General features: G+C 47.3%; 1 protein-coding gene across 1 annotated transcript in view; it reads left to right on the top strand.

Moving 5' to 3' along the window:
- Positions 1-16,107, top strand: part of LOC133609598 (histone-lysine N-methyltransferase 2C-like) — a 37,956-nt gene extending 21,849 nt beyond the window's left edge. Inside the window, exons 44-78 of the mRNA XM_072913505.1 lie at positions 521-675; positions 763-1,176; positions 1,248-1,648; positions 1,729-1,813; positions 1,897-2,238; positions 2,311-2,425; positions 2,498-2,564; positions 6,578-6,641; positions 6,734-6,966; positions 7,033-7,428; positions 7,525-7,632; positions 7,705-8,478; positions 8,561-8,986; positions 9,064-9,225; positions 9,297-9,429; positions 9,496-9,610; positions 9,683-9,858; positions 9,929-10,041; positions 10,105-10,233; positions 10,338-10,380; positions 10,466-10,584; positions 10,798-10,884; positions 10,961-11,158; positions 11,232-11,359; positions 11,445-11,637; positions 11,731-11,940; positions 12,064-12,440; positions 12,509-12,621; positions 12,682-12,818; positions 12,887-13,014; positions 13,090-13,291; positions 14,963-15,079; positions 15,147-15,220; positions 15,299-15,407; positions 15,487-16,107. Coding sequence (XP_072769606.1) covers positions 521-675; positions 763-1,176; positions 1,248-1,648; positions 1,729-1,813; positions 1,897-2,238; positions 2,311-2,425; positions 2,498-2,564; positions 6,578-6,641; positions 6,734-6,966; positions 7,033-7,428; positions 7,525-7,632; positions 7,705-8,478; positions 8,561-8,986; positions 9,064-9,225; positions 9,297-9,429; positions 9,496-9,610; positions 9,683-9,858; positions 9,929-10,041; positions 10,105-10,233; positions 10,338-10,380; positions 10,466-10,584; positions 10,798-10,884; positions 10,961-11,158; positions 11,232-11,359; positions 11,445-11,637; positions 11,731-11,940; positions 12,064-12,440; positions 12,509-12,621; positions 12,682-12,818; positions 12,887-13,014; positions 13,090-13,291; positions 14,963-15,079; positions 15,147-15,220; positions 15,299-15,407; positions 15,487-15,579 — 6,736 coding nt within the window. The 3' untranslated portion in view covers positions 15,580-16,107. The remainder of the gene's footprint in view (positions 1-520; positions 676-762; positions 1,177-1,247; positions 1,649-1,728; positions 1,814-1,896; positions 2,239-2,310; positions 2,426-2,497; positions 2,565-6,577; positions 6,642-6,733; positions 6,967-7,032; positions 7,429-7,524; positions 7,633-7,704; positions 8,479-8,560; positions 8,987-9,063; positions 9,226-9,296; positions 9,430-9,495; positions 9,611-9,682; positions 9,859-9,928; positions 10,042-10,104; positions 10,234-10,337; positions 10,381-10,465; positions 10,585-10,797; positions 10,885-10,960; positions 11,159-11,231; positions 11,360-11,444; positions 11,638-11,730; positions 11,941-12,063; positions 12,441-12,508; positions 12,622-12,681; positions 12,819-12,886; positions 13,015-13,089; positions 13,292-14,962; positions 15,080-15,146; positions 15,221-15,298; positions 15,408-15,486) is intronic.
- The last annotated feature ends 189 nt before the right edge of the window (positions 16,108-16,296 follow it).

Genomic DNA, 16,296 nt, shown 5'->3' on the forward strand with positions numbered 1-16,296 from the left:
CCCATCCTCACCTATGGTCATGAGCTTTGGGTCATGACCGAAAGGATAAGATCACGGGTACAAGCGGCCGAAATGAGTTTCCTCCGCCGGGTGGCGGGGCTCTCCCTTAGAGATAGGGTGAGAAGCTCTGTCATCCGGGAGGAGCTCAAAGAAAAGCCGCTGCTCTTCCACATCGAGAGGAGCCAGATGAGGTGGTTCGGGCATCTGGTCAGGATGCCACCCGAACGCCTCCCTAGGGAGGTGTTTCGGGCACGTCCGACCGGTAGGAGGCAACGGGGAAGACCCAGGACGCGTTGGGAAGACTATCTCTCCCGGCTGGCCTGGGAACGCCTCGGGATCCCCCGGGAGGAGCTGGACGAAGTGGCTGGGGAGAGGGAAGTCTGGGCTTCCCTGCTTAGGCTGCTGCCCCCGCGACCCGACCTCGGATAAGCGGAAGAAGATGGATGGATGGATGGATGTGTTTGAACACTTTATGTAAGCATTTTTACTGCAGTTATTTAAAGCTTGCTCTCCTTTTCAGGTTTGGTCTCCAGGAGTCCTTCCTGCGTTCTCCCACAGTATTAGTGCCTGGTTCTGGGCTGGTACTCCCTGTCCAGATAAGGACGCCAGTGCCCAGTGACTTTACCAGCATCCGTCAGATGACTGTCCCCAGCCCTCATCCACATTTGATGTCCGGTAAGACTTAGCTCAAGACAGCTCCATTTTTTGCCTCCTGTGTAAGAATCTGCTAATCTCTTGTGTTTTTGCTGGTTCTTAAAACAGCTGTCCACCAGCCCTTTGTTCCCCGCTCCCTCCCCATCCAGCAGCACAGCATCATGGGGCAGCCTTACATTGAGCTTCGACACCGTTCTCCAGAGAACCGTCTGAGGCTGCCCTTCTCCCTTGTTGCCCCACCCGTGCAGACCGTGGACTCTCAGCCATCAGCTGCCAGGCCCATCTCAGGGGTCCCAATAGCAGAGACAACAGTGGGTCATCATCCAATGCTGACGATGGAGCAACTCAACCAGCAGAATCTAATCCACGTGGCAGCATTGGGTCAGGAGAGTGAACCCGGGCTCCAGGGGACTGATGGGATAGAGGAGCACCTGGAAGGGGAGGACTCAGCTGTAAAAGATCTGGAGGATGTGGAGGTGAAAGATCTAGTTGACCTCAATCTGAACCTGGATCCTGAAGATGGTAAGAATTTGTACTTTGGCGTCAACAACAACCAAAATCATTGTAACCACTTTTGTTTCTTCCTAATTCAGGCAAAGAAGACTTAGACCTGGGTGCCAACGACCTCCACTTAGATGACTTCTTGCTGTCGGGAAAGTTTGACCTGATCGCTTATGCTGACCCCGAGCTCAACCTAGAGGACAAGAAGGACATGTTCAATGAGGAGCTTGACCTGGAGGATCCTGTGGGAGACAAAAAGGGAGGAGAGAGGCAAAACTTAGTTGGTGGTCCGAGAAAGTTGGATACCGATGTCAACTTATTAGGTCAGGTCAAAGAAGAAGTGCAGGAGGCCGTCAACAGAGATACTAAAAACGATTCTTCATCCCGTCACCCCGCACCACAACCTGAGGCTGTCAGCCAACAACTCCCTGTAGCTTCTGAGGCTGAGACAGCAGGATCCAGCCAGTCCAGCTCTTCTTTGCACCTTGCCAAGGTAACATTCCTTTTCAAACAGATCTCATGTACTAAACAACTTTGTTGGGTTAATGCTTACCTACCTTTCTGTCTCTCCAGGGGGATGTGGGTGATTCTTCTGATTCAGGAGTTTTGCCAGAACTCCAAGCCCAGGAAAAGGCTTTGTCGTCTGGCGTGACTCCAGGTGACCTATTGATCAAGATTGATGTTCCCCCCAGCTTGGAGGCAGGATGGATCACTTATCATGTTCTCTTTGTCCGTCTTCAGGTCAGCAGCCTGGCTTCCATCAAACACCCCTTGGACCCTCTTCGGCTTACCTCAACCCTCAAACTCAGGCTTCCCCGGACACCCCTCACAAAGTGTCGCTTCAACTCTCCCAGCCTTGCCTACTTCTCAACCCTCAGGCCGTGTCTCCAAACCTGGACGCAGCTGCTCAATCCATTGCCCAGGAACAGGCCCAGAACAAGTCTAAACCTTTACTACTGGAGGAGCAGCCACTTTTGCTGCAGGATCTCTTGGACCAGGAGCGCCAGGAGCAGCAGCAACAGAAACAGATGCAGGCACTGATCAGACAGAAATCCACCTCTGAACCCACATTCCCAGAAATAAGTAAGATCCAGAATGCAGCATATTATTTAGGCTCTTATATATAATAAATGTGGTTTGTTTTTGTACATTTAGCCGACTTTGACTCCATCTCAGACCCCATAATGAAGGCCAAGATGGTGGCTCTTAAGGGCATCAACAAGGTGATGACTCAAGGGAACCTAGGCCTCAACAACATGGTCATCAACAGGTATGTTTGAGGTCACATGACTACAGTACGTTTGAACTTGACTTACTTAAGACTGCGTTGTCTATTTCGTAGGTTTCACCAGGCTCCTGCGGCCACGACTTCTGAGGGAACCCCTCAACCTCTGCTTCAAGTTGGACAGGTGTGACCCAACACAAACACCACACGACCTGCAGCATACACAACGATTCTCAAATGTGAACAGAGGTCCCCAACCATTATTGCACCCGGGTCGGTTTAATGCAGGCATTAGTTTCACGGACCGGTCTTCAACGTGTGGCAGATAAATTAGCTAAAATAAGTGCATGAAAGATTCACCTCACCATAACACTGAATTAGTGGAAGCGCTGGCCCTTTTCCCTTTGCAAAAAAGCTTGCCAAAGACATTTTTGGTTTTTTTTACAAATTTTTGCTAGATTGTGGGCTTATTTTTTGGCTTATATGTGATACATCATTGTCAAAGACTAGAGCATATATATATAATAAAACTAGATATACTTGCCATTAGTTCCAAATGAATTATATTGCTTTTTATTGAATTGTATTTCTATTTTATAAGTTATGTATTCATATTTTGTGCAATGATTCCTACATAGATACAATTATGTATGCTTTTTTTGGTGCAAATTTTCATGCGTAAACACATCTGTTAACGCAAACTACTTATGCAATAGGACTATGTGCAATAATAGCAGCACTTTAAAGGGGAACTGCACTTTTTTTTTTTAAATAAATTCCTATCGTTCACAATCAATATGAGAGACATGAAGACAAAAGGGTAACTTGCAAAAATCGTCTCGTTCTTGGTGGCTGGGAATGCGGCTAATGGGAACAATCATTTCTACCTCTGAGTCACTTTAAAAATGCATTGAAAAACCACACTTGGGCATTACTGGGCATTGAATTACCTCAGTTAGTCAATTGTGTACAAAACGGGCTATTTTTCGGCGCAATGAAAAAATCTATAAACCCGCATCAGCAATTAAAACATATCTTAAGTGGTACTGTCAAAATTGGAATAATTGTAAAAACACATTAAACGTGAAAAACTATATTTGAACTCACAATTTGTAGCACCCATCCAACACCGTATAAGCCAGTGGTACTTCTCGTAGTTGGTTGATTCGAGTAGAAGTGGCGGGCAAACCATTTCAGCTTGGCTAGCTCTCGGGGTCAGCCGACCTCGTCTCTTTAAATATCCTTCTTGAAAAAAGCCTTGCAAATATATATCTGCCGCCTAATCAAAGTTTTGCGCTCCTTCTTTGTGGGTTTAAAAAGTGACTAAATTGATTTCTCTACTGGCCGGATATGGCTCCGGTGCCACTTCCTGCTTTCGTCAATTACAACTTGTGATCAAATATTCACTTGTCACTCCCGAGTGACAATTGCGGATCACAGTCACGTTTAATGTAAGGCTACCTAAATGGGCTTTTGTCAACAACTCGTGATCTGATTGGCTATGGCAACTGTATCAACTGAATGTCCACCGTTCGTTTACACTGCACAGCCACCGCTAATGTTGATTCAGAAAGCCTCTGGCGGAATTCATACAGCGCTGGCAACAAGCTCGCTGAATTCTGATTGGATAAAAGCCTTAGATTAAAAACAGCAACACTGGAGCCTAATATGACAAAATATATAATATGATGAATACTTTTATATATTTATGGCAAGTAAATTTAAAATAAAATTAACTTTTATTAATTTATGATCATGATTTATGTTAAGCCAGCTGAGAAGACCTTGCTGGTCCTAACGGCACACCATTAACACATCCGTATTGCTTCGGTATTAGCCGTAAAAGCTAGCTACAAAAAGAGATAAGCTAGCGTTTACTTCACAAAACGCGTTTGAGTTTGTAATGCACAACACAATGCGATTAGACACCAATCGTACTGACTGAAAAACCTGGACAATCATATTACAGTGTCTGTAAAGTATTAGCCCACATTTCATGTTTTGTTTGTACACAGCTAGCAAGACAGCGTATGAAGTTGTAATAACATGCATGACGTGTTGCATGTATCATGATCGACATAGACAGTTGTCCGTTTGGTCCAGAATGTTTTTATGGTTTATTTGGGTGAGCACTCCATTTATGTTGAAATAACATGGCTTTAAGTTCCACATTTACAGCTTCGAGTCACGCCGACCTCACTCTTTCGGTTTTCGTTTGCTCCAATATCTCACCTTTCCTTTGTGCTCACTTCTATAAGCATTAGTTCATCCTTCGTATATTCAGCTTCATTAAGATAAGGTTGTGAATCCTCATTTGTCCAAAAATAGTCATCTTCGTTGTCTCTTACCAAGCTTGCCATGATTAGAACATACTAGTGTTTGTTTCCGGAAGTACAAACACACATTTGTTGCCAGAAGTCGAAAGTGCGCTGCTATGGAAGTTCGCGGAAGAAATCAGTCCCAGCAATGATTAAAATGACCATAATACGGTAAATAATGTACATATTACATATTGTGATGAACGTGTCTATTACTATATTACATATAGACTTGCAGTGTGTATATAAAACATTGATGGAGAGTTTTGAATGTATATAAAACATTGATGGAGAGTTTTGAAGTTGTTTTAAAGGGTTTGGAAGGCTGCAATGGTGACACCCATCTTTAAAATCCTAAAAAAAGACGTGTTCTTGTCTCTCATAATGATTTTGAACGATAGGCAAAATAAAATAAAAAAAGTGCAGTTCCCCTTTAACTTACTTGGCCTGTGATGTCAAAGTCAAGGCCAGATCCGGCCCGCAAATTAATTATCTATGGCCCCCGGGATGATATTTGATTGGTATTAGAACCGGCCCGCAGGCCACAGCAGCCTGCTTTGAAGGAAGTTTGTTTTTGTCTGTGAGCCTGTTGAAAAATGTTTTCACTTAAAATTAGTGACAGAGGCACACAAAATTGTTGGATTATTCATTTAATCATTAAATAAAATACAGTATACTGTGTTAGGTATTGGTTCAATAGGTTATGTGCAATCATTTTAATATGTTTTAATAAACATTGAACCAGTCCGACCCTCGGCTTGTAGCAAATTTGTTTTTTTGGCCCTCTGGTGTATTTGACTTTGACATCCCTGTACTAGACCAAGGGAAATGTGCATGTTCTTCCTTCAGCACACTTATTACATGCAACAAATTAGCACACTTGCACTCTAGCCCGATGGCCCTTCTCCATCTGCCTTATGCACTTTAACTACAATGGTGACTTTATTTAATGGTCAGATCTACTCTAGCGGCTGGTGACAAAACCCTAAATATCTAAACACCCTCCTGGTATTGGAGTATAAATATTTGGGGTTTTGGCACCAGCCGCTAGACTAAATCTAACCAATCTAAGTCTACGACGAGAGCTGACCTATCTAAGTCTATGAGCATGAACTGATGAAGCCTACTTGGATGAGAGGCGAAATATCTTCCAAGACAAACCAAACAGTCCAGTTGCGATCAATTGAATGCTCTGAGATCAGCGTGAGATATTTTTAGGTAAGTGATAGCTAACCATAATGATTTCTTTAAGAAATATTTGTTATACTGTAACTGTGCTGCTCATTAGACTGTTACTAAAATAAACTTTAGTTTTTTTTAAAGCAAGGATAGGCAAAGTGCTGACCAAAACGAAATATCAATTCATTTGTAAACAAAGGATAGTCAAATGGCAGCAATAAAACAACGCTTACGCTAACTCGCTTCCTCAAAAAGAAAAGTGCATTTTTTGATAATGATGTGTTTGGAGAGCTGCGCACAGGTAGGAAATACAAGTTTAGCTGGCGGACTTTGGCTAAAAGGATATTTAATACTTTTTTCCACTCAAATTTGTCTCTTTGTTAGCTATCAAGCGAACAAGCTATTTTACCAAGGAGAGTCGCAGACCTCATCCTTCAGAGGTGTGACAATCCTCCGATTTAAATGCTCCCTCATTATAGATGTACTGCCATGAAAAAGCAAGGTCTAGGGTGAAATGTTCCCATATTTTCTATGTTTTCGCCTGCGGTGCTGTTGCCAGTGGTCACAGCCATTTTTCTCTTCCTGTTGCTGCTGCTCAGCGATCATGCTTACTCAACAAATTTTCTTGTAAATTTTTCTTGACAATGTCAACGAATCGTTGCTCCCATATTAAACATGGAGTGTCTTTTTTTTCTGTCAGGAAGGAGAGGTAAACCCTCCACTGGTGCGGCCGAACCCACCCAGCTGTGGACCTGGATTTGTTAGTGAGTTTCACCCCCACAACTTCTGAGAATTTCAAAATTTCTGAAATGCTGAACAGTTTATGAAGGGGCATTTTTGCTTAACTGTGCTGCAGACGACTCTCAGAAACGTCAGTATGAAGAGTGGTTGGGTGAGACCCAGCAACTCTTGCAGATGCAGCAGCGTCTCCTGGAGGACCAAATCGCAGCTCACCGCAAGACCAAAAAGGCTCTGTCGGCCAAGCAGAGGACGGCAAAGAAGGCGGGTCGTGCACTCGCAGAGGAAGACGCTGCTCAGCTGCGCTACATCGTGGAGCAGCAGGGGACTGTCCAGAAACAGCTGGAGCAGGTCAGTGCCGACACATCACCTCTCCCCAAAGGGACTACCTGTTGACTTGCGTATGTTCTCCTTCAGATCCGTAAGCAGCAGAAAGATCACACAGTGCTCATCGAGGACTACAGAACACAACAACAGCAGCAGCAGCAAAGACCCCTTCCTATTGTGCCTTCTGGAGTAGTACCTCTGCAGAATAGGCCCAGTGGCTCAGCTCTGCCCTGCGTCCAGAACGTTCCCCCTGGTTGGTCACCAGCAGTGGGCGTTGTTCCAGGGTTGATGGGGCCGAATATGGCATCTCATGTGCCACCACAGTTGCCCCATACCCTTTCAAAGCCCCCTCAGGCTTCACAGCCCTCTCCAGCCATTGCGCCCAGACTTTCAGCTCCAGCAGCAGGCTTTTCCCCAGGCCCCCGGACACCCACTGGGGGTCCCAGTGGTGCCTCAGGGGGTGACATAGCAGCACCCTCCCCCCAGGTAGGAATCGAACCTCAAACAATAACAAAAATATTAGTCTATAAATGCTTGCGGTAATGTTAGGTAATATTTGGAACACGTCATGTGCACCTGCAGGTCAAATTTGATGACAACAACCCATTCAGTGAAGGTTTCCAGGAGAGGGAAAGGAGAGAAAGAATAAGAGAGCAGCAGGAGCGGCAGAGGGTGCACCTTATGCAGGGGGTGAGACATTGCATTAGCAAACACACACACACATACACACTGTGTTTGTACTTCCTTCTTCTCTGCCTTCAGGTGGATTGCCATAGGGTCTTGCAGCAAGGTTCTCAAGGTGGATCTGTGGGACCTGGAGTGGCTCGGCTCTGTTCCACAGGGTCAGTGGCTGGCAGCACTCCTGGCTCCACCCCTAGTGGGGACACTTTCTCCAAGATGCCTTTCTTCAGTTCTGAACTGCCCCAGGACTTCCTCCAGTCTCCGCCTGCCTCCAGACCGCCACAACTCCTCGTGTCGTCGCCCAACCTCCAGACCACCCCGAGACTCCCAGGCCCTTTGGGCTCCGCAGGTCCTGGTCAGGTCCGTCCACCTGGCCTTGGAGGGGTCGTTATAGCTCCTTCCAATCAAGGAAGTCAAGGTCATCAATTTCGACAAGAGTCCTCAACCTCATCACCATCTGCCCCTCTACATGCCGTCTTCACCCCTTCCTCATCCGGAGGCCCCGCCTCCCTCATGCAGCTGTACTCTGACATCATGACAGACGACAGCCTGAAGAAGAAGAGGAGTGGGAACAAGGACAGAGACAATTCTGCTGGGGGAGCCAGGACACCGCTGTCCTCACACTCTGATGACATCACAGCCCCGTCTACTCCAGCCTTTTCAGACGCTTCGTGCTCTACGCCCACACGGTGCAGCACTGAGCTGGCTGAGATGAACACCCCTCCCCTCTCTGGTCTGGCTCCATCCTCAGAACTGGAGAAGCAGCTGTCTGTGTGCCCTGCAGCCCAGGACAGAACCCATCTAATGGACATGGAGGCTCATAGAGGCCTCCTGTGTGGCCGCATGGGGGTCAAGGTTGTTTACCAGTACCGCAGTCGGTGTTGTTGTCCTATGCAAATAATATTCATTTGTTTTGGTTTGATTCGTATTCCTGCAGGAGGAGCGAGAGGAGCGAGGACCCTGTGGAGGAGACCCAGTAAAGTTGGAGTGCGCCTCCCCTCTTCATGTAGGAGGAGACGTAGGGAAGGAGCTGCTTAGACACTTGCTGAAGGAAAAGGCTTCTCCGGCAAAGACTCCATCGCCTACCACCCATGCCCTGCCTCCTGTCCACCACCAACTCTCCACTGACAGTGTGCGCTCTGAGGAGGAGGACGGTGCTGGTTTCCTTGGCAACATGATGGTGGACAGTCCTGATGTCTTGGACTTGTTAGGCAAGAAAAAGGCTCAGCGATGTAAGAGAGCTGCTCGGCCCGACAAAGACAAAGCTCTGGCCAAATACAAGCGGAGGAAACAAGAAGACGAGGACGAAATGCTTCACTCCTCTTCCACCCCCTCTGAGCAGATCATAACACACCTCAGACAGGTGAACTGACTCCAGCCATCTTTACTGTCTTCACATTATAGTGTCAAGTTCTTATGGTGTATCTACCTCTCTCTTAGCTCTCTGTGCTACCTCTCATGGAGCCCGTTCTGGGGTTCGACCTGAGTCTGTTCCCCCCTTATGGCAGCACCTCTCTAGGGAGGGACTCCAGACTCACTGGCTCCTTTGGCAACGCCTGCCTGGACGGAGTCACTGACTACTACTCACAGCTCACATGCAAGGTACACGTCCTGAAAAGTCAAACTACATTGTTTGCCTGAGGCTTATTTTTGTCTTACTTCACACCTTGCAGAACAACCTCGGTAACCCACCCACACCGCCTGCCTCGCTGCCGCCGACCCCCCCACCGGTGGTAAAGCAGAAGCTAGTGAACGGCTTTGCTACAGCAGAGGAACTGAGCAGGAAGGAGCTCACCGAGCAAGATAGTGAGTGCTGTGATGATCGAACGTTATCCTCTGGGCTTCAGCTCAGTCTTACATCATGTCCGCCAGTGAAAGGTATCAAATCCAAGGTTCAAGAGCTTCCGGCTGAAAATCACACCGCCAAGACGGTGGACGTGCCCGCCTCCCTGCCGACTCCACCCCACAACAACCAAGAAGAGCTCCGGTGAGCTAACCTTCCTGGTTTTCAGAGGAAGTATTTTCTATTCTGCTCGCTAACTCACCACGTCCTCTTCAGGGCCCAAGAATCGTCGCTACGCAGCAGCCCGGAAGACTTTGTCCCGTCCTCGTCTCCTGACAGTGTGGCAGACATGGAGATCAGCAGATACCCCGACCTGTCCTTCATCAAACTGGAGCTACCGTCCCCTTGCCCATCTCCACCGATACCCATCATGCCCTGCTCTTGGGGCAAAGGTGAGTCAGCTGGGGGGAAAATGTAACACATGGCAGACCTTGAAACCAACATTATGTCGTCTGTATCCAGGCACTGCGGTAAAGCAGGAAGTGAAGGCGGAGCCAAGCCAACAGGCTCCTCCCTCCTGTTCCAACACAGATCTGGTTACCATAGCGATCACCCTAAACCCATCCGCTGCTCAGGTAGACTATTTTTCGTAGCTCTGTCCACCCGGCTTGCTCCTCACAACATCATTGTCCTTCCAGAATGTTCCTGGTGTCATGGCGACAGTGGCGAAGCTGCTGCGGGTCCCCACTTCAATCAACTACCAGCTGAGCCGCGCTGAGTGCAACCCGCTGGCTCTGCTGGCGGGAGTCAGAGTGCCACTTCCTCAGGTGCCCTTTCACATAGGACTGTCTTTGCTTGAATATTATATCATAGTTTATTGTGTTATTATGTATCATATCAATGTATCATTAATATGTGTGTGTGTGTTTAGGCTTCAGCAAGCAGCAGGCAGCAGAGACCTGCGCCTCCAGCTGGTCTGCTCACACTTTTTACTTCCATCCATTCTACTTTCTTGCTGATCATTGTTAAAAAAATGTCATTTTCTTTGTTTGGCCACAGGTGTGAGGATGGACGTCATCCAGCATGGTGCTACACCTGCTGTCTCCAGACCGCCGTCCTGCAGCCACTGCAAAGTACTGCTGGGAAGTGGAGTTCGCAAAATCAAAGCAGTCAAACAGGTGAGTTTGACAATGCTATAAGAATTTCAGCTGCCGCCATCTTAATCACGGCCGTTGTGCCTTCTGCAAGACACTTCACCCACCTTGCTCCCAGGGGCACCTACACTGGTGTATGAATGTGCAGGACTCCCTTTTAAAAAAGATTATTAGTATCAATGGGACTTTCCTGGGTAAATAAACGGTTAAAAAAGATGGTGTGATTGTGTGTTACAGGAAGGTCCGTCCACTCTGCTCTTCTGTAGCCCAAACTGCTCTGCGCTCTACTCATCTGGACTGAAAACCGCAAGCTCTGCAGACAAGGTGTGACATCATATCAGACCACATGCATGTGATTGGGCGATGACTGCAGTCATTATAATTTCTCTCGTGTCCACAGCCTAAGGACAAGACACCCCCTGATACCCCCAGCAGACTGCATCACCACTACGCCAACAACATGTCGTCCATTGCCGTCCACTCCCTCCCTCGGACTCCCATCACTCCATCCCAGACCGCCACCTCGTCCCCACCTCTCCAGTTCCCCTCCGCCTCCACTGTCACCATGGAGATCAAGCCCCGTGTGGACAGCCTGAAGGTGAGTGACGTGTCCGAGTTGTGTCAACAGAGCAGTTTGTAATAATTACTTGATTGACTGACTGATTGGCTAGGTCAAGGTGAAACTGAAGCCCCACCCCCACGCCTTCTCTGAGGGGGACGACTTGCTGCTGAGTCACCACGGGAAGAGGATGAAAAATTCTCGCTGGCGACGCTGGAACATCAACGTCACTCTGACCAGGTGAGCACCAAGTAGCGTCACATGACCCGTGCTCCGTGTCCGCATGTTTAGCCGAGCCATCCTCAAGATCTCACCTCTCAACCAGGGGTCCCATTTCGGACGAAGCGGTCGCCATGCCAACGGAGGAGGAAATCGATGTGATGTTAAAGAAACTGGGGGCATCCCTGCGACCCGACCCTATACCTGTAGACCAGCGAAGGTGTTGCTTTTGTCACCAGCTGGGCGATGGTGTAACAGACGGGCCAGCCAGACTGCTGAACCTGGACTTGGATCTGTGGGTGAGTGCCCAGGCGCCCCCCCCCCCCCCCATGTGTCTATGGTGCTGTACTTCTAGTCGTCTCGGTCCAACTGTTTCTTGTTCTGTCCATCAGGTCCATTTGAACTGTGCTCTGTGGTCCAGTGAGGTGTACGAGACTCAGGCCGGCGCACTCATCAACGTGGAGCTAGCCCTAAGACGCAGTCTGGCGCTCCGCTGCGCGCACTGCCAGCAGACAGGTGCCACCAGCGGCTGCAACCGTTTGCGCTGCACCAACACATATCACTTCACGTGTGCGCTGCGGTCCCATTGCACCTTCTTCAAGGTAGCGCTTCACATACTGACATGGTTGCCATGGCAACCCTTGAATTGATTATTAGCACTCGCTAATCCGTACACCAAAAGTTGTTCTTGGACCAAGTTTACAGATGTGTTCTCTCTCCTTCAGGACAAGACCATGCTGTGTCACTTCCACAAGCCTAGGATGGCTCCTCTGAGCGGGGACAGATCCTCCAGCAGCTCCCCATCCTCCACCCCGGGCATGACCTCCGACTTTTTTTCGTCTGTGTGCGATCCGTACAACTCGGAGCTACGGTGTTTCGCCGTGTTCCGTCGCGTGTTCGTGCAGAGGGACGAGGCAAGGCAGGTAGCGGCGATGGTGCAGCGCGGCGAGCAGCGGCACACGTTTCGCGTGGGCAGCCTGCTCTTCTGCGCCGTCGGGAGGCTCCTCCCTCAGCAAATGAGCGCTTTCCACAGCGCAGTCGCCATCTTTCCAGTCGGCTACCACGCTAACCGCATCTACTGGAGCATGCGCAACAGCAACCGGTAAACCTGCATGGCGTGCTTTGTCACTTGACCCCTTAATGGCTTGACTGACAGTTTGACTCATGCAGACGCTGCAAGTACATGTGCTTCATCGAGGACCACGACGGACGACCCCTTTTCAAGGTTAAGGTGGTGGAGAAAGGCTACGATGACATCATCCTGACCGCGACAACTCCTAAAGGTACATGTCGGCATCTTTCTGTGTGTTCTGTTCAGCCCGCTAACTGTCTGCTCCCTGCAGGTGTTTGGGACCAGATTCTGGAACCAGTGTCACAGCTCAGGTCCTCCAGTGGCACTCTGAAGCTCTTCCCGTCTTACCTGAAAGGAGAAGATCTTTTTGGGCTGAACACGTCGGCCATCAGCAGGATCGTTGAGTCTGTACGTTTTGTGACACCTTCTCGTGACTTGTTGTCCTGACTGGGACTCATGTAGCATTGGGCCTCTAGTTACCAGGTGTGGAGGCGTGCGAGAGGTACACCTTCCGTTACGGACGGAACCCGCTCATGGAGTGGCCTCTAGCTTTCAACCCTTCTGGCTCAGCCCGGTCCGAGCCCAAAGTCAGCCAAGCAAAAAGGTGCCAACTTGTGACTTTGGGGGCCGCGCCTTCACAATATGTTACGTTTAATTTTTAACCTGCCGCCCGTTTTAGGCCGTACCTGTTGACCAGCATGGCTCCCAGGTGTCAGGGCTCAGTGGGCTCCATCGTGGGAATGGTGCCGGGTGTCATCGCTCTGTCGCCGGGTGAGACGGTGGCCGGGGCTCATCAGGGTCGCCACTCCAAGTCGTCGCAGTACCGACGCATGAAGGCAGAGTGGAAGACCAACGTCTACCTGGCGCGCTCTCGCATCCAGGTAATACTTTCTATGCTCCTATGACAGGCGTGTCAAACTTGTTTTAATTAAGGGCCACATCACACTTATGGCTGGCGGCTAGTACCAGTGAATATATATGAATATAAATGTATGAAGATTTGTCTCATAGTATTACATAATTGCCTATGCATTTGATTATTATATTTTTTTTAACGTACACTGTAAAAAAAAAATCTGTAGATTTTAGGGTAAAAAACGGCAGCTCAGTCACCAGAAGTTTACTGTAAAATAAAAGTTTTTCTACAACATAAAACGGTACCACAGTTTTAAAAATAAAGCATTTTAAAAAAGGTGGCTGAGCAGTCAGTGTTTTACCATAAAATCTACAATTGCTGTTTTTTACAGTGTATTACTGCAAATGGTTCTTGGTTCTTGGTTCTTTTACAATACAATTCTGGGGACTGAGCTGCCAGTCCCCAGAATATTTGTCATTTTTACAGAATATTTGTAATTTTTGCAGTGTACCAACTTGCTTTGAAATTATAAGTCAAGCAGATATTTAAGGTTGTGTGTTTTTATCACAACAAAAATGTTTTGGAATGTATGATTATTTAATATTTTTTGCATTATTGTCTAATATTAAAGTTTAAAAGATATGCACTTGCATGAAGTACATGTTTTCTGTCAAAATGAAAAGAATGAATACACTTAGCAAAAAAAGATAAAAGTATTTTGACGACTCATATTATTTCCAGGCTTTTGCAAGCCACATAAAATCATGTGGCGGGTTCTATCTAGCCTCCAGGCATTGAGCTTGACAGATGTTCTCTATGGCGTCAAACACTGCCTAAATCCTTATGTGTAAAAACACACTCTTTGCGCTTGCGATGTTTTTATTTTTTCACGTGCATAACGTTCATTCCTTTCCGATTGGTCTCCTGGTCAGAGACAATCCAAGGGAACTGTTACTGTCGAACTTTGTCCCTTCTGAAGAAAAGGAGAGTGAAGTTTATATCATTCCTTATGAGCTAAAGTGCTCAAAATAAAAATAACACAAATTTGATCACATTGGAAGGGCATCAGACTCGCGACTCTGGCACTCTGACATCAGACCAGCGATTAAATTAGTTACTTTTTATCATAAAGTAGGTCTATATGAAGCAACACTGGAAATAATATATCAAAAAACTTTTTGCCATTTTAAATCTATCTTTGACATCAAGTTGTTAAAGATCCAAATTTTTGACATGTTCACATGACATTATCATAAATGGTAATGTCATTGTTTAATAAGTGAAACAGGTATATTAAATGACAAAATACACTAATATTTTTGGGTATATTTTGCCTAAAGACGCCAATGTACTTCAGAAGGGACACACAACAGGTTCCCTTGTGTTGGTTGTGACATGACATTGGTAGGCATTTAACCAATCAGAAAGGAGAATTTGCCGGTCCGTGTATTCAATGCCTGCCCCTAAGTGTCAAAAGGGTGCGTGAGAAAGACTCATATTGAGCGCAAATAGTCCGCACGGAAGCAAAAAGGTGCTTTTAAGACGCAGAGCGGGGCTGTGTGCCCGCAAAATGAGTCTGCACGCGTGCAAATTGTAGTTTTTACGTTTGAGGATTTTGGCACTGTTTGGACACCATTTGCCTCACCCGAACGATGCTCTGAGCAGGAACTGTCACTCACTGTGTACATGTGTGCAGGGTCTTGGTCTGTACGCCGCCAGAGATATCGAGAAATGCACCATGGTCATCGAGTACATCGGCGCTATCATCAGGAGTGAAGTGGCCAACCGAAAGGAGCGAGTCTACGAGAGTCAGGTACCAATTCTCGCCTCTTTTTAGCTTAGTTTACATGCTAATCTAATCAATTTGGCTCTCTGCGTAGAATCGAGGCGTGTACATGTTCCGCATTGACAATGACTACGTGATCGACGCCACCATCACTGGAGGACCCGCCAGGTGGCCCGGGCTTCACAATGTATGCTCTCATAAAGCTGTTAGCGTCTTACTAATGGCGCCTCTGTGTGTGATTGACAGGTACATCAACCACTCGTGTGCTCCCAACTGCATCACGGAGGTGGTCAGCGTGGAGAAGGAGAACAAGATCATCATCAGCTCGTGCCGACGCATCCAGAGGGGAGAGGAGGTAAAAATGCCCGTCACGCTTGGCTGCCATTGGTTGGCTTGGTTACAGAGTTCAGCAACCACTCTTTTCTCTTTTTCAGCTGAGCTACGACTACAAGTTTGACCTGGAGGACGACCAACACAAGATCCCATGCCACTGCGGGGCCTTCAACTGTCGCAAGTGGATGAACTGAGCGCACACGCTCATTAACGCATTAACCTCATATCAAAGATGCTCATTAAAGGGGAGGGGTCAGGAGTGGGGTTACAAAAGAGGCTGGTCCTCTTTGTGTAGTGTGTATATTTGTACAAAGACGCCCCGACGTGGTCATGACTTGCACTAAACAAAACATCCAATCAAGGCAGATCATTTCCCCTTACATCTGTAAAATAAAATGTTTTTGTTGTATTTATTACTAAATGAAGTTATTTTCTAATCACAGCCAGTCGTGGAGGAGAGTCGCGGTGTGTAAATAACTAAAAATGAGGAATCTTCACAGTACTGACCGTGACGTTTTTGTTTGCCCCGCCCTCTCCACGTGTGTCTTTTTATTTGTGTATATTCAAATTGTATCAGAACTCTGCTGATGTACAGTCTGTGGCCACGCCCCCCTTCGTTTTTTTTTTTACTGTGTGAGGATGCCTTTTTGTTTTTGAAAGGGGGGTATGTGGAGTCTGATTTAGAATCATTTACAGAAAATAAAATATTTTACATCTTGAAAGCACTTTGAATTGTTTCTATCGCGCTGCGCATTCATTATGCCAGGGGTCGGCAATCCACGACTCTAGAGCAGCATGCGGTTCTTTAGCGCCGCCCTAGTGGCTCTCTGGAGCTTTTTCAAAAATGTATGAAAAATGGAAAAAGATGAGGGGAAAAATATATATTAATGTATTGTTTTAATATGGTTTCT

This window comes from Nerophis lumbriciformis, linkage group LG07, assembly GCF_033978685.3.
Source record: "Nerophis lumbriciformis linkage group LG07, RoL_Nlum_v2.1, whole genome shotgun sequence".
Taxonomy (NCBI): Eukaryota; Metazoa; Chordata; class Actinopteri; order Syngnathiformes; family Syngnathidae; genus Nerophis; species Nerophis lumbriciformis.